This window comes from Vulpes lagopus, chromosome 15 (assembly GCF_018345385.1).
Source record: "Vulpes lagopus strain Blue_001 chromosome 15, ASM1834538v1, whole genome shotgun sequence".
Classification (NCBI taxonomy): Eukaryota; Metazoa; Chordata; class Mammalia; order Carnivora; family Canidae; genus Vulpes; species Vulpes lagopus.
Window position 1 is genome coordinate 25321359 of NC_054838.1, and position 21602 is coordinate 25342960.

The 21602-nt window shown below is 45.2% G+C and overlaps 1 protein-coding gene and 1 pseudogene across 1 annotated transcript; both read right to left on the reverse strand.

Annotated features, from left to right (window-relative positions):
• Positions 1-201: 201 nt before the first annotated feature.
• Positions 202-7454, reverse strand: UCP2 (uncoupling protein 2). Its single transcript, XM_041730562.1, has 8 exons — positions 7298-7454; positions 6145-6301; positions 3171-3395; positions 2790-3000; positions 1798-1992; positions 1616-1717; positions 1025-1205; positions 202-642 (listed from the first exon to the last, which is right to left on the reverse strand). The coding sequence occupies exons 3-8, from the start codon at positions 3294-3296 to the stop codon at positions 528-530; spliced, it is 930 nt and encodes a 309-aa protein (XP_041586496.1). The 5' UTR covers positions 3297-3395; positions 6145-6301; positions 7298-7454; the 3' UTR covers positions 202-527.
• Positions 7455-13279: 5825 nt separating this feature from the next.
• Positions 13280-14993, reverse strand: LOC121476175 (annotated as a pseudogene).
• Positions 14994-21602: the final 6609 nt, after the last annotated feature.

Genomic DNA, 21602 nt, shown 5'->3' on the forward strand with positions numbered 1-21602 from the left:
ACTTGCCACCTAAGCCCTGGGTGTGGTCTAGAAAGAAAAATGGACAAGATGACCTCCGTGGGCTCCCGAATGGATGCTGGAAGCAGAAGGTGTCTCCCTTTCTAAGTTAGGTGGCTCCTCCCCTGCCCACCGGTGCCAAAAGGGCCCACTGGACCAAGACCTCTGGTAACTCTGGTAGCTATGAGAGAGGGAGGAGACACCAAGGTTGAACCTGTTTTATGGGTGACAAGCTGGCTGGGCTGGGCTTGGGGGCAGAACAAAGAGCTGGGCTTAACTTTTCAAGGGACTGAAGTCTTGGGTCCTGGATGGTGCCAGGCCTCCCACAGTGTTAACTGGGATCAACTCTACTGGGATTGAGAGGCAGTGGGGAGATGAGGTAGTGAAGAGGGGGTGAAAATGTAGGGAGAGGAAAGGGAGGTGGTGGGAAAGGGAGTGCAAGGAAAGGGGAAGGAGAGAGGGAGGGGAAGCAGGGCCTGGCTGGAGGCAAAGCCAAAGCTAGAGGTGGTGGGGTCAGCAGCAGGAGATCCTTAAAAGGGAGCCTCCCGGGAAGTGCAGGCAGCCATGAAGGCCCGTTTGAGCTGCTCATAGGTGACAAACATCACCACGTTCCAGGAACCCAAACGGAGAAAGGAAGGCATGAACCTAGAAGAGAGAAAACATAGGTCACAGGAGGCAATTTGGTGACTCCTGAGGGCACGCTACCTCCCGCTCTCCCCACCGGGCCATGGTATCTAATCCAACCCAGCTGCTGTCACAAAGGAAGTTGAGAGGGCCCAGGAACAGAGCTCCACAGCTGTGTAGCTGTGAGCAAGAATCCCTTGTGAGTCTCTATTTTAATACCCATAAAATAGGGATGACAACTCTGGAAGTAGGAGCATGAGAAAATGCTGGTGAAATACCAAGACCAGGATCAGAATAGCCTGACACCTGGTCGCTAATTAGTTCCAGGTGGTTCTCTCCCACTTGTGTATAGGTATGGGCATCCAGGAGGCTTGGAATTGGGTGGGATGGATCAGAGACTCACCCTTTGTAGAAGGCTCGGGGACCCTCCTTCTGGAGCATGGTGAGGGCACAGTGGCCAGCGCTGCTGTACTGGCCTAGGGCAGAGTTCATATATCTCGTCTTGACGACATCGACGGGGGAGGCGATGACGGTGGTGCAGAAGCCTGCCCCGAAGGCAGAAGTGAAGTGGCAAGGGAGGTCATCTGCCAAGGAGGAGCAGGAAAGGCAGTCAGGACTCCAAAAGGAAAGAGATTATTAAAATAATGTAGGAAAAAAAATAATACTTTGAGGGGGAGGGAGGGGGAAGAGGGGGAGGGAGAGGAAGCGGGGGAAGGGAGAGAGAGGGAGAGAGGGAGAGAGAGAGAGGGAGAGAGAGAGAGAGAGAGAGAGAGAGAGAAAGACTCCAGCTGGGACTTCTGATGACCTAAGAATCATTTTGCCTCAGTGTGCAAAGTGGGAGGTTCATCTCAGGTGGCTTCAATATTGTAAATCTAAACTCATTCCACAAGCAGAGGGGAAGTTGGATGAAAAGATGTGGTCCTCAGGCAACAGACTCCCACATCTGCTCCTAGATTGCAGGAAGGGTGAGACTCAGCACCATTTATCCTCTCACCTGTCATGAGGTTGGCCTTCAGGAGGGCGTCCTTGATGAGATCGTAGGTCACCAGCTCAGCACAGTTGACAATGGCATTACGAGCAACATTGGGAGAGGTCCCTACAGAAGGAAATGGTACTGATGTGAGACCAGAGAACAGGGGAGGAGGAAGATGAGGAAGAATAAACTGATACACTGACCTTTCCAGAGTCCTCGGAACCCTTCCTCTCGGGCAATGGTCTTGTAGGCATCAACAGTGCTTTGGTATCTCCGGCCACTTCCAGCCCGGGCCTGAGCCTGGAACCGGACCTTTACTACATCTGTGGGCTGGGCCACAGCCACAGCCAAGGCACCTGTGGTGCTGCCTGCCAGGAGGCGGCTCCCGATGCCAGCATCTGTGGGAGAACCATGGGGGTCAGTGCCCAACTGTGGCTGTACTCATTTTCTATCTCTCCTCACCAAAACTACCTCATCACTGTAATCTCTTGCCTTTTGGGACTAGGATACACACAAGCTCTTGCTCAAAAAACTCCTTTCATCAAAGAAAATAACACTGTGAATGTCTACTACTTGCTAAGCACGAGGTCATAGGAAGGAGCAGGACATAATGAGCCTTAGCTCAGCAGGGTAAATGCTCTGAGAAATCACAATCCTTTTCACTTGGCAAATGTGAAACCAAGGCTCAGAGAGAGGTGGCCTTCTCAAGGTCTGGGACTCCTAAGACTTGGGTTCTCTTACCACATCTATTTCTCCCTGCCATGTAAGCTTGGGAAAAGTTAACCTTTTGATCTGGGTTCTCAGTTTCCACCTGTGTAAAATGGAGGGTAGGCAACGCATGCTGAGATGAAATGGAAGTGTGGCTTTGGAGGTAAAAATCCTGGGCATTTTTTCCGGCTCTCCATTGTGTGCCCTTGGCCACATCCTTTGCACCCTGAGTTAAGACTCAGTCTCTTCATTTGTAGATACGGTCTACTCTCAAAGTGGTTGTGAGGACTGTCCTGGAAAGATGCCCCTCACAGACCTTTGCATAGCCTAGGTATTCAGAAATCATTAGGAGGATCAGAGGATCCTCCTAGGGATCTTGGAGCCTAAAGGAGCTATACAGCAAATCATCAATCAAGGATGATTTGATGGGATCAATCATCACCAAGAAGAAAAGGCCAAGAGGCCTATGGCCCAGTTCCATACTCACGCTCAGAACCCTTGGTGTAGAATTGCTTGACAGAGTCATAGAGGCCGATGCGGACAGAGGCAAAGCTCATCTGGCGCTGCAGGCCGGCGACCAGCCCACTGTAGAGGCTACGGGGGCCCTCAGTGCGCACCATGGTCAGGATGGTGCCCAGCACGCCTCGGTACTGGGCGCTGGCCGTAGCCCGCACTGGCCCCTGTCTTTCTCCTTGGATCTGCAAGATCAAATTGGGTGGTTATATGGATAGGCAGGCTGTCCTTCCCATCTCCTGCCATCCCTATGCTCCAAAGTTTACAGTTCTAAACACTTTCCTGGCCCTTAAGGAGTCCGTGTCTTCAGGCAGAGCACTAGACAACATCAGGACCCCAGGCTTCATCCCCTCACCTGCAGCCGGACTTTAGCGGTGTCCAGAGGAAAGGTGATGAGATCTGCAATGCAGGCAGCTGTGCCAGCCCCCAGGAACTTCACAGTGGCAGTAGGGGGTACATCCGTAGCCTTGAACCCAACCATAATGCTGACTGCTCACTACCTCCCAGGAGATGGAGAAAGACTGGAGAAGGGGTCACCTTCAGTCAGCAACAAGACGAGATAGAAGAACTCTGCCGGAATCTAAGCCAAGGAGAGAGAAGCCCCATTAGCAACAGTCCTGTCCTGCTCACCACCCCACACCTACCTTGATAGTACCACCTCCCTAAGCAAGAACAAGAGCAACCTTGTGAGGGAAAACAGGAGTGTACTCGGGAGGTACTCAAATAGGGGCTGGAGAAGCAATTCCTGCTGGAGGAGAACACATTCTGTGAAGAGCCCCCTCCTTTTCACTACAGGGAGAGTCTGGTCAGGGCCTCACAATGGGCAGTGACCCAGCTTCTGTGTGCTGGGTGCAGAGATTTCACTGATCATGCCCACATTCCTGCTCCTGCAGATAGACCGGAGGGCCGGCAGAAGTCGGGAAAAGGTTCTGATCAGACCAAGACCTGACAGGCACAAACTCACAGGCTTATGCTCTGGATCTCTTAAGCAGGAAAGGTTCCTACGGGTCTGAAATTGTCTAAGTCTAGAAAAAATGGAATGGGAGAGACCAGTTCAACCCCTTCCCAGCCCACTAGGAATTTTCTTCCCCAGTCCCACTCAACTTGAGCTCTCTAAAGTCATTTTTTTTTTTAAAGATTTTATTTATTCATGAGACAGAGAGAGAGGCAGAGACACAGGCAGAGGGAGAAGCAGTCTCCATGCAGGTAGCCCGAAGCGGAATACGATCCTGGGTACCCAGGATTAGGCCCTGGGCCAAAGGCCGCGCTAAACTGCTGAGCCACCCGGGGTACCCTCTAAAGTCATTCTTTCAAGACTGCTTTGCTGGGTGCTGGTTCACTGATATGTCCAAGACAGTATCGACCCTAGAGGAGGCTTACTGTCTGGCACGGGGATGGGCAGGTATTTCAAGCTGCACTGCATTCAGGGCTTACAGGACATACTCTCAAAATGGAGGGAACAACTCTCTCTGGGTAGAGGTATGGAAGAGTTGGTAACTGGAAAAGGTAATATTTAGCTGGGCCTTGAAGGATACTGGGTAACTCTCAGGGGTGAGAGTAGGTACATAAGCACTGGACCCTCTCCCCCTAAACTACTGTGTGATGCAGGGAAAGTGGTCTCCCTCTCTGGCCCATTTCCTCTCCTTCAACACAGGGGATCCACATCTTCACCACAGAAGGGGTGGGGATGGGGAGGTGCAGGTCAGAGCTACGAAAAGTGACACAGGAAACCAAAAGCTCCATTTTGTTCTCCATTTTGTTCTCAGAGTTGGAACAACACCCTTCTCTGCTGCCTCCGCAGCCTGGGGAGGAAGTGAGCCCAGCACCCCCAATGGGGGAGGGTGACCTGCTTCTCCCTTGCCTGAGCTCACTTCTCTGACTTCAGGGGAGCAGCTGCTTTGAGCTTGGCCTGATTGGCTACCCGTATCACGAGGAAAATGCTGGCCAGCAGAGGGAGGATGTGGCTGGTCTGTTGTGAACACAAAGACCTCTGGACACAAACAGCTCGCCCAGCTTCTTCCTCTTGGGCTTCTCACTCCAGGTAGCTGGGGCAAACAGTGAAATCCAGAGGCTACTCACCACTCAACTGCATCCAGAGCTCCTATAGGCTAGGCCTGGCCTTGAGTTTCCCTGGAGCCTGGCCATATGAAGCTCAGTGAACATTGGTACTCAAATGGCAGATGGGTTGATGAAGATGCTTCAAATTCCCCAGCTCCCCTTCTCTCACATCCCTCTCCTCCAGGAAGTGTTCTATACCTTCCCCATCCCACTGCCTGGAGCACTCTATTAGCTCACTTGCTCTTCAGAGCAGCCCTATGAAGTGGCTGCCTTAACTCTACGTAACAGATGAGGGAACTTAGTAAGAGCCACATGTACAGGCTCCATAGCTTATTCATTTTGCTTTGCACTGGTGTCCAGAACATTTGTGTCCTGCTGTCTTCTCAGCCCCCCGCAAAGGCAGGGCTTTTACAAGGAAATCTAACACCCAAGTTCTCATGCCAAATATGACAGTTCTGAGAAGGTTCAGGCCAATCGTGTCCCTTCTCTGGGCATCAGAGACATGATAAATGAGTCAGTCATATCCTGATCCTGTGCTACATGCAGTGTTGTGAAGGCCAGAGAAGAACAAGACCCAGCTCCTGTCCATCACAAAAACAAGTACACTGAGGCTCAGTTGCCATTTTGATTGCTGCTTTGGGTTTTCCCAGGTCTTTCAGAGGTGTTGAGTATGGGAGCAATGGTCACTTGTGCTAAAGACCCTACTAAGAAGAATAAATAAAAACTCGGACCTAGAAAGAGTTTGTCCTAGCTCTGCTGGTGATTTCCAGGATGACCAAGGACTAATCACTATCCCATTCAGGCTTCAATTTCTTCCTTTATAAATATGGGGACCACCATTCCTGGCTTGTCAAGGTCAGCTTAGAGGATAGAATGAGACCAGGGATACATAAGAGTACTTGTGGGGATCCCTGGGTGGCGCAGCGGTTTGGCGCCTGCCTTTGGCCCAGGGCGCAATCCTGGAGACCCCGGATCGAATCCCACATCAGGCTCCCGGTGCATGGAGCCTGCCTTCTCCCTCTGCCTGTGTCTCTGCCCCTCTCTCTCTCTCTCTCTCTCTCTCTCTGTGACTATCATAAATAAATAAAAAATTAAAAAAAAATTAAAAAAAAAATTAAAAAAAAATAAGAGTACTTGTGAACTCTGAAGAGCAACTTCACTGGGGGTGGGGATGTGGTGTAGTTATTTTTGCTAATATCCTACTGACCCCTACCCCCAGGCCAAAGCACTGTTGGAATCAGGAGATCCCCTCCCTTAGACTGGACTCTTACCCGGCTTTGTAAGGTCTCACACTGAGGCCTCCAAGATCAAGCTTCTCTAAAGGCATCCCATTCTTCAAAGCTGCCAGTGGCTATCATGGCCCGATCTCCTTGGTTTTCCATAGAAAATGGCTGGGAGACGAAACACCTAATAGTCATACTATGTGTCCTGTGGATGAGGGCAAAGAAGAGAATCTATGTTAAGATTTTTATTTTAGAGAAGGAGAAAGAGAGCATGCGAGTTGGGGGGTAAGGGCAAAGGAAGGGAGAGAATCTCTAGCTGATTCTGGGCTGAGTACAGAGCCCAGTACTAGCTGGATCCCACCATCACCCCCAGATCATGACCTGAGCTGAAGCCAACAGTCAAAGGCTGAACCGACTGAACCACCCAGGTGCCCCAAGAGTTTAGAATGGCAAATCTGCCTTCACAGATTACACTCCAGCAAGGAAAGGGCCACCTGCCCAAGGCACACAAACCCACACAATCCTTAAGTGGGGAGGTGAGGAGGAGTAAGGAATAGGGTCCATCTCACCCAGGGCAGCTAGGGACAAATAATTCAGTGCACACACTGGAGGGGGTAAATGAACCCAGGAGTCCTCCTTCGCTTGTCTGCTCTCTTAGTATCACACATTGACTCCCAGATTTCAGCTTTGGTGGCAGTGTGTATTCTGAAGAAGCATCCCCCCCAACAGTCAGCAGACTGGTGAGTGGAAGTGTTGAAAGGAGGTCATGAAAGGTCAGAGACTCTGAGAGTCAAGTAGGCCCCAGGGGTGGGATGTGAGGAGGTGAGACCGGCTGAGGGCAGGCTCTGCTCCAAACCTCCTCTTCTTCAGGAGGGGAAGGTCATTCAGATAGTTGCCTGGGCCCAAGGCCCCCATTCAAGGCGGAGCTGGGCATCCAGGCCCAGGGGAGAGAGTTGGAAGGGTAGAGGCTTAAATAACAGCCAACGTGAACGTGAAAGATAAAGAAAAGACGGGGAAGGAAAAAGAGGGAAAGAAGAGAGATAAAGGAAAAGACAGAGGACAGACAGGAAAAATATAAGCTAGGCTGGGAGAAGAGGAAAGAAATTGAAGAGCCAGAAGGGCGCGGGTCCGCGCTACCCGGTAGCGGGCGTGCTGCAGGTTTAGCCCGCGCAGGGCTGGGGCCGGAGGGGCCCGGGCTCACCGGGCCGCAAGGAGAACACGAGAGCGCGGGCGGCTCTGTCTGTCGGCGGGCGGAGAGCGCGCGGAGGGGACACGGACGGTGCTCAACCCGAGAGCTGCGGCCGCGTTCGCAGGGGGCTCCGCGGAGTCTGCCGCGCGGTTTTGGGCTCGGGGGGCGGGGCCTGCGGGGCGGGGCGGGGCCTGCGGACTCGAGGGGGTGAGGCGATCCTCTAGCCACCGCCTTTCCGCAGACTGTCACGCCCCAGGTTCTCCGAGCGCCCTTCTCTGCTCCCATTTCCAAGCGGGCGGATCCCCGCGTCTACCCCTTCGTTCCCCTGCAAGGTCACTCCCTCGCTCCGGTCCGCTAACTTCCTGACGCCTGGAGAGAAGCAGAGCCTGCCCAGGGTCACACACACCTCAGCGCCCCCGCGCCCGACACCCCGCCAGGGCTTTTTCTAACAGTGTCCCAAGAGGCTCGGGTGGAGCCCACCCCCTCCTTTCAGCGGCAAACACAAAGCTCCTGCCTCAGGGAGCTCTCGCGGGGCGGGGCCTCCCGGCCGCCGGCGATTGGTTAAAGCCTCCGCGTTGGCCGAGGAAGGAGCCAATCAGGGCTGCAGTGGCAGGTGGCGGGTTACCGCCAACGGCTGCGGGGAGCTGCCGGGCTTCCGGGCGTCTCCCGCCACACAACAGCCTTGACTAGGGGTCCCGCGGGACTTCCGGCCTGGCGGGACGGAGGCACCGAGCGTGACGCCCCCGCCCCCGCCCCCGCCTGCAGCTGAGTGCGCGGGCCGGCGCCCGGCGATTGAGAAGGCCGAACGCGGCCTGGGCCTCCTGCGCGCCCAGCCCCGAGATGAGAAAGTGCCTTAGATGAGCCAAACCTGGGTCGCCCTCAGGTGGCTGGCAGTCCTGTCGGGGTGACGGACATGTAAAAAACCAGTAACTGGGTCCTGTGGCTGGGACAAATAAGACGTCTGTGAAGTAGGAGGGAGGACTGTTCGCCCTTGGGCTCTCCGTCCCTTTCTTCCAGTTTTCATCCTTTCAGCCTCCCAGGACTATATTTAAGGGATGAATCAAGCTAGTGGAAGCGATTTCCCTGAGTAGATTGTAAACTTCTCGAGAGCAGGAAGCTATTGCCGATATTTTCAGCATCCCAGCACTCAAGGGCCTACAGAGAGCGGGGCCTCAGGGCGCGCTGATTGGGCTGCTGCTGAAAATGCCTGTTAAAGTGTAATGGGAAGATGGGGGTTGGGGGACGACGAACATTTGGCAACTGCAATTACCACCTTCACGTTCAGTATGAATACTTCGCATAATCCTGTGAGGCCGGTATTAGCCTCAGTTTTACAAATAAGGACGCAGCTCCCCAAGAGGTCAAATCACCTGCTTCATGTCACACAGCTGCGAAGTGGTGAGCCGTGGCTTAAATCCTGGTGTATCAGGCACCGCGTGTTTGTTTTCTGAATTGTCCACAAGCAGACATTGTCAGCTGAGAATAACTGGAATGGGTCTGGATAGTTCTAGCAGGAAATAAAAACATTGAGCCCATGGCCTGGCAGAAGCAGAAGCAGAAGCAAAGTGGAAACTGAAAAGTCAGGCCAGAGAATTCTTTCTGGTATTGAGGAGTCGGCCATCCACCAGCTGGTCTCACTTTTTTTACACAAGCTTCTCTTTGTCTCTCTCTTTTTTTTTATGATAGCCACACACAGAGAGGGAGAGAGGCAGAGACATAGGCAGAGGGAGAAGCAGGCTCCATGCACCGGGAGCCTGACGTGGGATTTGATCCCAGGTCTCCAGGATCGCGCCCTGGGCCAAAGGCGCCAAAACGCTGTGCCACCCGGGGATCCCCTTTGTCTCTTGAAGTGATTCTCAGACGCTTTGTGACTGGCGGTGAAACTGCTGAACCTGAGGAGACAGAAAGAACAGGATGGAACTAATGGCCTGAAAATGAAAAGTGTCACCCTGATTGCCAAAACAGGGAAGAATTTGGATTCCAAAGATCATATACCCATGGGGTGTTTATTCATCCCTGGCAAAATCCAAGGGTTGTTGAAAGGATGGTGTGTGAACTTTTAAAAAGGGAGGTAGAGATTCCCAGGACCCAGCATGGATTCTTTTTTTTTTTTTTTTTAATTTTTATTTTATTTTATTTATATATGATAGGCACACAGTGAGAGAGAGAGAGAGAGGCAGAGACACAGGCAGAGGGAGAAGCAGGCTCCATGCACTGGGAGCCCGACGTGGGATTCGATCCTGGGTCTCCAGGATCGCGCCCTGGGCCAAAGGCAGGCGCTAAACCGCTGCGCCACCCAGGGATCCCCCAGCATGGATTCTTTAAGGAGAAATCCTGTTAGAACAAATTCTCTCAACACAAGAGTTTGAAAAAAGAAAAAAAAAAAAAAAAGACCTCCTTAAATTCTCTTTTATTTTGAATGGAGCCAAGCAGATTAGAGCACTGCTACAGGCGCTGTACCTCTGGATTTTTAGCAAGCAGCTTGTCCAAGTCATTAGAGGTCCTGTAGACAGATCAGTATAGAAACAGGTAAGTGCTTTTTTTTTTTTTTTTAACATTTTATTTATTTATTCATGAAACACACACACAGAGAAGGAGGCAGAGACACAGGCAGAGGGAGAAACAGGCTCCATGCAGGGAGCCCGATGTAGGACTGGATCCTGGGACTCCAGGATCAGGCCATGGGGTGAAGGGGGCTCTAAACTACTGAGCCACGTGGGCTGCCTGGTAAATGCTTTTTAAAAACTTGTTTCACATCTATTTTGTTGAATATATATATATATATATATATGTATATATATATATACATATATATATATATATATCCCAGTTTGTTTGTAAACATATGTTCCAGTTATCAAACTGACAGAGTTTATAAAGTTGATATCATACCAGAAAACAATACACTTTTAAAACTTAAAAATTTTAGGGATGCCTGGGTGGCTCAGTGGTTGAGCATCTGCCTTTGACTCAGGGCGTGACCCCGGGATTCTGGGATTGCATCCCGGCATCGGGCTTCCTGCATTGGGCCTGTTTGTCCCTCTCCCTATGTCTCTGCCTCTCTCTCTCTCTCTGCCTCTCATGAATAAATAAATAAAAGTCTTAAAAAAATAAATAAAATAAAACTTAAAAATTTTAAATACAAACTGTTTGAAACACTGGCAATGAAAAAGACACAAGAATGCCAAAAATATTGAAAACATCAGGTAATAAAAACCAACATGAGAAAATATTAAATAAAAAAAGAAAATATTAAATATTAAACATTTCAAAAAATAAACATTTCAAATGTCTCTGATAATTTGAGATGTTGAGGAGGTTGGCTATGTTAAACCCTCCCCCCCATAAACACAAAATTACCTGATTGTGCATTTTTAAAAAGATTTTATTTTTAAGTAATCTCTACACCCTATTTGGGGTTTGAACTCACAACCCCAAGATCAAGAGTCTAATGTTCCTGGGCTGAGCTAGCTAGATGCCCCTGATTGGATATTTTAAAAAAGAAATAAAAAAAAAAAAAAAGAAATCAAGAAAATTTGATGATCATACATTTAAAAAAATGATGTAAAGCTGATTTTTTAAAAACCTACTTGAGATATCAAATTGAACCATATTTTTTAAACTTCCCTATCCTTTTTGATGTTCCTTTCTCCCTTGGTTCCTAAAAAAAAAAATGGGGGTGGGGGAATAGCAACATAAAGCCTTATAGAAATACTTTAAACATTTACAGCAACAGGATTGGATTAAAATTTTTTAACGAATCTTCACTGGCAAGAAACAAACCCTATGTTTTAAATGTTGAATGAGAAAAACACTGTTAAGAGTTAAAAGATGCATCTTTTGTCAGCAATAAAAAGAAATGAAGTACTGGTACATGCTACAACATAGATGAACCTTGACAACAGTATGCTAAATGAAAGAAGTCAGACACAAAAGACCACATACGGTATGCTTCCGTATGCATCCACATACGGTATGCATCCTTTCATATTTTCACTTATATGAAATGTCATAATAGGCAACTCTATAGAGGCAGAAAGCAGGGCTGGGTTGGATGGAGGGAATTGGGGTATGACAGGCACAGGGTAAGGAGGGGCTTGTTGTTTTGGGATGATGAAAATGTTCTAAAACTGGTTGTGGTGATGGTTGCACAACTCTATACTAAAAACTGTTGACTTTCTCTTTAAATGAATGAATTATATGGTATATTATATTTCAATAAAGCTGATAATAAAAAAAGGAAAAAAAAACAAACAAAATGCAAATTGGGTTAATGTCCTTTCAAGGGCTGCTTTTTGCACTTTGAATGAATTCTAAATGAGTTAAAAAAATGTTTTCCATAACTTCTCTTATCAGTGAATCTTTATAGTCTGAGTTAAGACCCTATAAAACAAAGTTAAATTATACATAATTATTGCTGATTTGCATACCCTCAACAAGGTTCAATTGATATACATAATTTGTAGATATCCACAGGAATTCTTACTGTCTCATCAAATTTCTCAATACTGGATGTTTATAATGTTTCTACTCTAAATACCAAGAAGTATTTTCACAGGAACAGTTATATGTCTTCTCATTATCCCCAAAAGCATAGGTAACAAAATATAAAATTAAACAAGATTTCTATTTGATAAATTAACATATAAAAATCACCATTACAGTATTCTTCGTGATGGCTTATAAATGTTAACAGTCATCATGAAGCCTATGAAGTTTATCCTTAGATTTAGAAAATGAAATGCAGATTAACTCAAAATAAAAAAATACAGTTTTGATTGCCAAAAACAATCTGTTTAGGGATGCCTGGGTGGCTCAGCAGTTGAGCGTCTGCCTTTGGCCCAGGGCGTGATCCGAGATCCAGGATGGAGCCCCACATCAGGCTCCTGGCAGGGAGCCTGCTTCTACCTAGGCCTGTGTCTCTGCCTCTCTGTCTCTCATGAATAAATAAAATCTTTTTTTTTTTTTTTTTAAATCTTTGTTTAAAAAAAAAAAAGAAAAAAAGGCAGCCCCAGTGGCGCTGCGGTTTAGTGCCGCCTGCAGCCTGGGGTGTGATCCTGGAGACCAGGGATGAAGTCCCACATCCAGCTCCCTACATGGAGCCTGCTTCTCCCTCTGTCTGTGTCTCTGCCTCTCTTTCTCTCTGTGTTTCTATGAATAAATAAGTAAAATCTTTAAAAAAAAAAAAAAAGAACCTAGGGGTCAATTTTAAAAAATATGTATTTATTTTAGATAGAGAAAGCTCGAGTAGAAAAAGGAGCAGAGAAAGATGGGAGAGGGAGAGAAGCAAACTCTCCACTGAATGAGGGAGCTGGACAAGAGGGGAGGGGGATGTCATCCCAGGACCTGAGCCAAAATCAAGAGTCCGACACTCAACCTTACCCAAATCCCAGGCACCCCTCAATTATTTTTAAAGCAGCTCTTTGTTGCATTAGAATGTGCTATAATGAGCAAGATTTCTAACAGTATTCAATGTTTCCCAAACTACACCACAACATGCTTTGAACATCATTTAAGTATAAATTATATTACATCAGCAGGATGCTTTTTAGTGACCGGCACTATAAAGCACTATAATCCTTAAGTTATTAAGAAAGAAAAAGATGCCAAGCGTGAATAACAAATGTTATGAGATTATTACAAATGAAGATTAGCAGTGAGGAGTGAGGAAGGTGACCCTCTATTGCATTCTGATAAGATTGACAAGATGCTGTGCTCTAAATATTGCATTCTTTGCAAGAAGTAAGACTACCATATCAGCATAAGATGGTAAATCAAACTTGAAAAACTGGCTTCAGGGGCACTTGGGTGGCTCAGTTGGTTGCACATCTGCCTTTGGTTCAGGTCATAATCCCAGGGTCCTGTGATCAGGCCCCACATAGGGCTCCCTGCTCAGTGGAGAGTCTGCTTCTCCCTCTCCCTCTGTCACTCCCCCTGCTTGTGCTCTCCCTCTATCAGATAAAATCTGAAGGAGAAGGAGAAAAAGAACTGGCTTTAGTGTGAATGAATATCCAGTGTTAAAGCTCCTTCCTAGAATGAATGAAAACTTAAGGACATGTAGACAGAGTTACCAACTAGAATGGAGTTGTTTGTTTTGAATGGAGTTTTTGAAGGCTTTCTTTTCTGCAAAGGTTATGTGTAGCAGTTTTCCTACAAACTGTTGATCTTGTTTAATTCAGAGCTAAACAGGAATTTCAAAGCACAGCACAAGTGGAAACCAGTCAGCTTCTGTTGTAGCAACATCAGAGTTCTGTTTTGTTGTTGAATCTGTAGTTGCTTCCTCCGTGACTACTTCAAATGATTCTGTACTTTCATTTGCTCTGTGTAGGAAGTTAAATCAGGTTCTTCTTTCTTCTCAGAAACATCATCAAGCTTTCTATTTGTAGATTGTTTAGAAGTATACAACATAGTGACATAACCACAAAAATCCGTGCAAGCACATTTTGTTCTTTAATATTTGCAAAGCTTCATGAACACCCATATTGACATGACACGTGACTCTCCTAGTTGTTTTATCAAATGAGAAAAACTTCTCCCATCCCGTTGTTCAATGTCATGAGCATATGTAAAGTAGAAGTTACTTCAGGTTTATGACTCCCAGACATTGTTAATGCTTAAGAATACCATGAAATTTACCTGACCGTTTTTGAAGTCTTATACTTTTAGACAGTAATAAAATTGGGGATTTGATTTCTGGATAATGGGTCTAAAATGGAGAGCAGTACTACTGCTGATGGGTTGGATCTATTAGTGAGAGGAGCCATGGAAATAAGAAATTTGTAATTTTTTGTTTACAAGTCTGCTGCAAGTCCTAGGGTTCAAATCAGGAAGGCTTTTACAGTGTAAAAGATTCAGAAGAAAACCATAATTGGGTTGTTATTGTGATGCAGACAGTGTTGTGTTTCTGTAAGTGCCTGATCAAAATATCTCTGTAGTCTGCATTTCTCCTTCCTAAGTGTTTTGAATCTTTTCTAATTCTGTAAGGAAGCTGTCCAGAGACTCATGTGAGAGTTTGCCAACTTTTGGTGAAAGATTTCCCATCAGTTAAAAGGTAAGAGTTGAGTCAAATAGTTGTGTATCCTGTAGACAGACCCAAACTGCTTATACTGGTTGTGTCAGCTGGATCAAGAATCAGTATCAGAGCTGACAAAGCTCCTTGTTCAGGACTCCTACTTTCTTCCCCATGCCCGATAAGAATATCTTTTGTGGATGTAAACTACTTTTTAATTTGTTTATAGGGGGTATATTCCACCATGATAATGAAGTTGATCCAAATTTATTACTTGTCTCTTCTTATGGGTAAAGCCCAATCAGCAATACATGGAAACATCATTCTTAACCAATGATAAGTATATCTCAAGGACATTTGCAAGCCCAGCAACATTAGTATGCTTATCTATTGAAAGGAATAGTTTCAAAGTAATCACCTAGTCATCTTGCAGTCATTTCATTATGAAACGTTGAAGGATGAAATTGTCATCAGAGATTGATATGCTCAAATAAAAAATCCTTTATTATATAAAGTATGTACCACATTATAATCTAGTGATCCAGAAAGTTAAGGACCTGAATCAGTGATCTTAACTATAGTGTATTTCTCAGGCAAAATGCATGTCTTTATGTCATTTTTGTGGTCTGACCAGTTTATGCTACCTACCAAGTTTCTGTGGGATTTTCTGCTGCCTTTATTGGTAGAAGTTGTGATCATTCCTCCAAACTTCAAAAAGAAAATATTTGGGCAGCCCGGGTGGCTCAGCGGTTTAGAACTGCCTTCAGCCCAGGGCCTGATCCTGGAGACCTGGGATCGAGTCCCACGTCTGGCTCCCTGCATAGAGCCTGCTTCTCCCTCTGCCTGTGTCTCTGCCTCTCTGCCTCTCTGCCTGCCTGCCTCTCTGTGTGTGTGTGTCTCTCATGAATAAATAAATAAAATCTTAAAAAAAGAGAAAATATTTTTTTTAAAAAAGAAAATATTTGATGATCTATACTGATTTGTAATATCAATGTATTGCTGCCTTTTAATGCCAAGAAACCATAGACAGTCTTTAGTAAAACTGGACAATGAAGGATAACTGTTTCTCATTTTTCAAAATGTCCTCCATAATCTCAAGATAATGAAAAAATTGTATTATCCTCAGGCCCACAATATCCAATAAATGGTAAAGGTACAGAATGAAACAATCTAGAAACAATAGCTTCTCAAAGTATTTGCATTCATCTTTCTTGACATGTTTATCTTTCTGTATCATAACTGATGGTGGATATGTGGGGATTTGCATATTTTTCCTGTGAATTTTAAAGACCCTGTCACATATTGTCTAACAGCTTACTCTGTGGGTGATGTGCCTTATGTGGAGCTCCATGTGTATGGTGTGAGGTACCCTGGGACAACTGGGAGGAACCCACTAGAGCCTGGTGCCATACACTCTGGAATTCTCCAGGCTGCCCCATGGTGGGGGTTCCAGACAGCTCAGCATGACAGAGAACAGAGAACAGTGTCAGAAGTGCAATGGAGGACCTAGTTTTTTTCATTATATTTTAAGGGGAAAGAAAGAGCTTTTAAGATCTCTCTTTTTTTTTTTTTTTTTTTTTTATAAATAACTCTCTAGGCCCTAACCAACTTTCCTATGTGACCATTCCTGAAATTTCAATGGGAAGGTTGGAGAATGCTTTCTTTTTGCCTCTCTCCCTTTCAAAATGTTTGCCCTATAGCTGTTTTATTTCTCGCTTTCCCATATCCGTTCCAAAGTGATCCCTACCATGTTATCTCCATTATTCTGTCTTCTTCTGTTTTCTCTAGGATCTTATTTCTGCAACCTGTTTCCTTCATCTTCAGTCTTTCCTTTCTTCTATTGTGTGTTTGTGTGTGTAAATAGAAAGGAACCCTCAGAACTTTTTTTTTTTTAAGATTTTATTTATTTATTCATGAGAGACAGAGAGTGAGAGAGAGAGGCAGAGACACAGGCAAAGGGAGAAGCAGGCTCCATGCAGAGAACCTGATGTGGGACTTGATCCCGGGACTCCAGGATCAGGCCCTGGGCCGAAGGCAGGCGCTAAACCACTGAGCCACCCAGGGATCCCCCCCCCCCCCCGCTTTTTTTTTAAAGATTGATTTATTTGTGAGAGACACAGAGCGAGAGAGGCAGAGACAGGCAGAGGGAGAAGCAGGCTCCTCACAGACAGCTTGATGCAGAACTTGATCCCGGATCCTGGGATCAGGCCCTGAGCCAAAGGCAGACACTCAACCACTGAGCGCCCACTCCCCACACCCCCCCACCCCGAACTTTCCAACCCCTTCAATAGTGGCTTTTTTCCCCCCTCCTCCCTTTCTCTGTCACACTTTCCAAATAATTGGCTGTCCTCTGACTTCTCAGCCTCTGGCACAACTCTTAAAGATTTGATGAATGAATAAAGGAATGATCTCACATTCATCTCATTCACTTTATGCCAGCCACACACAGCTTTCTTTCTGTTCTCTCAACATGCCAACCTCATTCCCATAGGGCTTGTAGGCTGCTTGTTTCCTTATCCTGTAACACTTCCTCAGATCTCCTCCTGGCCAGCTCCTCTCATTATCCCTGTGTATACACAAATACACAAATACTCACATGTACACCCAGATACACAGACACACAGAGACATACAGAGGCATACACGCATACACACTTCTCAAAGATCACTGGTGATCTCTTTTTCAAATTCTTTAAAACTTTTTTTTAAAAGACTTTATTATTTATTCATGAGAGACAGAGAGAGGTAGAGACATAGGCAGAGGGAGAAGCAGGCCCCATGCAGGAAGCCTGACGTGCAACTCATACCCAGGACCCCGGGACCACACCCTGAGCCAAAGGCAGATGCTCAACCACTGAGCCACCAGGCCGTCCCTCTCTTTTTCAAATTAAGTGTGTTTTTAAAATAAGCGTTTTTTTTTTTTTAAATTTTTTGTATTTATTTATGATAGTCACACACAGAGAGAGAGAGAGAGAGTCAGAGACACAGGCAGAGGGAGAAGCAGGCTCCATGCACTGGAAGCCCGACGTGGGATTCAATCCTGGGTCTCCAGGATCGCGCCCTGGGCCAAAGGCAGGCGCTAAACCGCTGCGCCACCCAGGGATCCCTAAAATAAGCGTTTTTTGTTTTGTTTTTTGTTTTTTGTTTTGTTTTTGAGAGAGAGAGAGAGAGAGAGAAAACGTGCACAGTGGGGGGAGGGGCAGAGGGAGAGAGAGAATCTTACGCAGGCTCCATGCTGAGCTTGAACTCACAACTCTGAGATCATGACCTGAGCCAGAAATTAAGAGTTGGATGCTTAACTGCCTGAGCCACCCAGGTGCCCCTAAAGTAAACTATTGAAGTATAACATACATATAAAACAGTGCACAAACCATTAAGTATACAGCATGATAGACTTTCAAAAAGTGAACACCCCTATATAGTGAGCACACACCTCAAGAAACATTATTAATATTGTTTGGCAATGATACCTCATTAAAGCTGGAAAAAAATAAAATTACAATAAAAAAAGGAAACCTTATTAACTCCCCGCTATCGCTATTCACTTAAAGAATAACCACTCTCTTGATTTCTAACACCAAATATTTGTTTTACCTGTTTTTAAACATCATGTAAATGGAATTATACATTATATACTATTTTGTGTCTTTCACTCAACATTATTTTTGTGAGATTCACCCAAGTTACATGAAACGGTAGTTTTATTTTTTTATTTTTATTTTTATTTTTTTTTAAATTTTATTTATTTATGATAGGCACACAGTGAGAGAGAGAGAAGCAGAGACATAGGCAGAGGGAGAAGCAGGCTCCATGCACCGGGAGCCTGACGTGGGATTCGATCCTGGGTCTCCAGGATCGCGCCCCGGGCCAAAGGCAAGCGCCAAACCGCTGCGCCACCCAGGGATCCCGAAACGGTAGTTTTAAAATTCTCTTTGCTGTATAACATTCCATCATATGAATATATCCAACTTATCCATTCTACTGTTTATGGGTATTTATGTTGTTTTCAGTTTTTGTCTATTACAATTGTATTGCTGTGAACTAGAGCATAACCTTTTCCACTACAGCCTTACTGAGGTACAACTTAAATACTTTATAATTCATCTATTGCTAAGTGTACTGTTTAATTAATTCTTAGTAAATTTATACAGTTTTGCAACAATTACTATAATTAATCATCCCCAAAGTATTTGTAGTCATTTCCTTCTTTCACTTCCAGTGGTAGAAAACCACTGATCTTTCTGTCTGTACAGTTTTGAATTTTCTAAAATTGCTTTTTAAAGATTTTGTTTTTAAGTAATCTTTACACCCAACATGGGGATTAAATATACAACCCTGAGATCAAGATTTGCATGCTTTACCAACTGAGCTAGCCAGGCACCTCAATTTTCTAAAATTTTCATATAAATAGAATGTAATCTTTGGTGTCTAGCTTCCTTTACTTAACATAGTTTTTTTAAACTTTTTTTTATTTATAAATAATTTCTTTCTTTCTTTCTTTCTTCTTTCTTTCTTTCTTTCTTTCTTTCTTTCTTTCTTTCTTTCTTTCTTCATGAGAGACACAGAGTGGGGGTGGGGGGTGGGGGCAGAGACACAGGCAGAGGGAGAAGCAGGCTCCATGCAGGGAGCCTGATGTGGGACTCAATCCTGGGTCTCCAGTATCACACCCTTGGTTGAAGGCAGCGCTAAACTGCTGAGCCACCCGGACTGCCCAATTTTTTTTTAAAGTAGGCTCCATGCCTAGTATGGAGTCCAACACAAGGCTTGGTTGAATTCATGACCTTGAGATCAAGACCTGAGCTGAGGTTGAGAGTCAGACATCCAACTGAATGAGCCACCCAGGCGCCCCCATATTGGTTTTCTTTTTTTAAAGATTTATTTATTTATTTATTTTTAGAGAGTGAGGGAGGAGCAGAAGGAGAGAGAGAGAGTCATAAGCAGACTCCGTGCTGAGCACAGAGCCTGTTGTGGGGCTTGATCTCATGACCCTGAGATCAGATCTGAGTCAAAACCAAGAATTGGATGATTCACCAACTGTGCTACCCAGGCATCCCAACATAACTTTCTTTTTTATTGCTAAGTAGTATTTTATCAAAGTGATAATGAAATGTTGTATTTGTCCTCTCAACTGTCAATAGGCATTTGGACTGTTTAAAGTTTGGGGTTATTATGAATAATGCTGTTACAGATGGAACATGCAAGTCTTTTTATGGACATAAGCTTTAATTTCTTTTGGGTAAATACCTAAGAGAAGGATAGCTGGACGAAATGGTAACATTTTAAGAAACTCAATTTCCAAAATGGTTGTACCATAGTACAGTCTCACCAACAATGCATGGGAATCTGGTTTGTTTCCTACAAAGTTCACCATTTTTAGCTTACAAAGCCATAGCTCTCTGCCAAATTATTTACCATATTTTATAGATAAAGAAACAGGCTCAGAGAGACCAAGAATTTGACCTATATCCCATAGCTACTAAGCTTTATTTTTTGTTAGGAGTTCACTAGTCATTCCATTTACATGAATTCACATGTATACTCATATCCTCAAGAGATTTCCACTCTGGCAGAAATAGATTATTCAATATTTTTGGTTCCCAGTGGAAAAGCTATATTTCAGGAAGAAGTTTTTTCGATCTTTTAAAAGTTCATTCATTTTAGAATGAGCTTGGATGCTTACCTGATACCACATACAAAAGGATCAAAGACCTAAATGTATGGGCTAATACTAGAAAATTCTTAGAAAAAAACACAAGGAAAAAGGTTTTGAGGGGACACAAACATTCAGCTCATAATGTGTAGCTTCTATGGCCTTTCAGGGTCCCTGTTTTCCTCTTCATCTCCATCTCTCATTGCTTCCCTTTGGGTCTGCAACCCAGTCATACTGACAACTAGCAAAACTTGGATGCCTCTTGTTCTTGCCTTCCTTAGCACAAGCCTTTTCCTCTCCCTAAAATGACTTTCCCACCTTCTTTTGCTTAGATAACATCTATCGTGTCCTTTAGGTGTCTTTCTTTAAGAAGCTTCCTGGCCCCCAAACCAGGTTAGGTATCTCTAATCTATGTTACAGCTCTTAGATGCCTCATGCATATCTCTAGTGTGGCTTTTTATCACTTGGTGTAGCTTATTTGTCTTTCTTGCCCAACTGCTCTCTGCCTCAGTGAGCTGGAAGGCAGGATTGGCCTTGTTCATCTCAGCATCTAGTACGATGTGTGCCTTATACTATATGTACAATGAATGTTTTCCTTTGTATAGCACTCAGCAGTTTTCAAAGTGTCCTGACACAAATTAACTCATCTATAGAGATATATTTCCTTAACATTCATTCCTTCTGAATAAAACATTCCTTAAGAAAACATTACCTTTGGGACACCTTTGGCTCAACAGTTAAGTGTCTGCCTTTGGCTCTAGGCGTGATCCTGGTCTGGGGATCTGGTCCCGCACTGGGCTCCCTGTAAGGAACCTGCTTCTCGGGATCCCTGGGTGGCGCAGCGGTTTGGCGCCTGCCTTTGGCCCAGGGTGCGGTCCTGGAGACCCGGGATCGAATCCCACGTCGGGCTCCCGGTGCATGGAGCCTGCTTCTCCCTCTGCCTGTGTCTCTGCCTCTCTCTCTCTCTCTCTCATGAATAAATAAATAAAATCTTTAAAAAAAAAAAAAAAAAAAAAGGAACCTGCTTCTCCCTCTGTCTATGTCTGCTTCTCTCTGTGTCTCTCAGGAATAAATAAATAAAATCTTAAAAAAAATATTACCTTTACTTACAAGATTGATGTGAAGTCAGTTATCCATTATGTCACTAATGTGACTGAGTTGGGGCCTAAACTATGTCATTTTTGCTTGATACACCAGAAGAGTTTAAGAAAACTCTTTTTTTTTTTTTTTTTTTTTTGAGAGAAAGTGAGTGTGTGTGTGCAGGAATAGGGGAGGAGCAGAGGAAGAGGGAGAGAGAGAATCTTTAGCGGACTCCATGCTGAGCAAGGAGCCCAATATGGAGCTCAATCTTAGGACCCTGAGATGGGTGATAACCTGAGCCAAAATCAAGAGTTGGACACTTAACCAACTGAGCCACTTGGGCGCCCCAAAGCAGATATCCTCTTAATGACTGATGAAGTAGGTGTCTGTGGGTGTGCAGTGGGGGATGGGTGCACAGAGCTAAGAAGCCAGCTTCCTTCTGTGGGCCTCAGCTGGTGATCTGACCATTTTGCAAGATCTCATCCCTAAGTTCCTGATGGCAGAAATTAGGGCCAGAACTAGGAAAGGCTTGCATGCTGTGGCTTAGAGGAAGCTGTTTCAGTTCTTAAAATCACTGAA

Excerpts from the sequence above, each read along its gene's own strand:
- UCP2 (XM_041730562.1), bottom strand. The coding sequence starts at position 3,296 with ATGGTTGGGTTCAAGGCTACGGATGTACCCCCTACTGCCACTGTGAAG. Across the intron at positions 1,206-1,615 it reads GAAGGCCAACCTCATGACAG|ATGACCTCCCTTGCCACTTC; the intron begins GTGAGAGGATAA and ends CCTCCTTGGCAG. Across the intron at positions 643-1,024 it reads CCCCGAGCCTTCTACAAAGG|GTTCATGCCTTCCTTTCTCC; the intron begins GTGAGTCTCTGA and ends TCTCTCTTCTAG.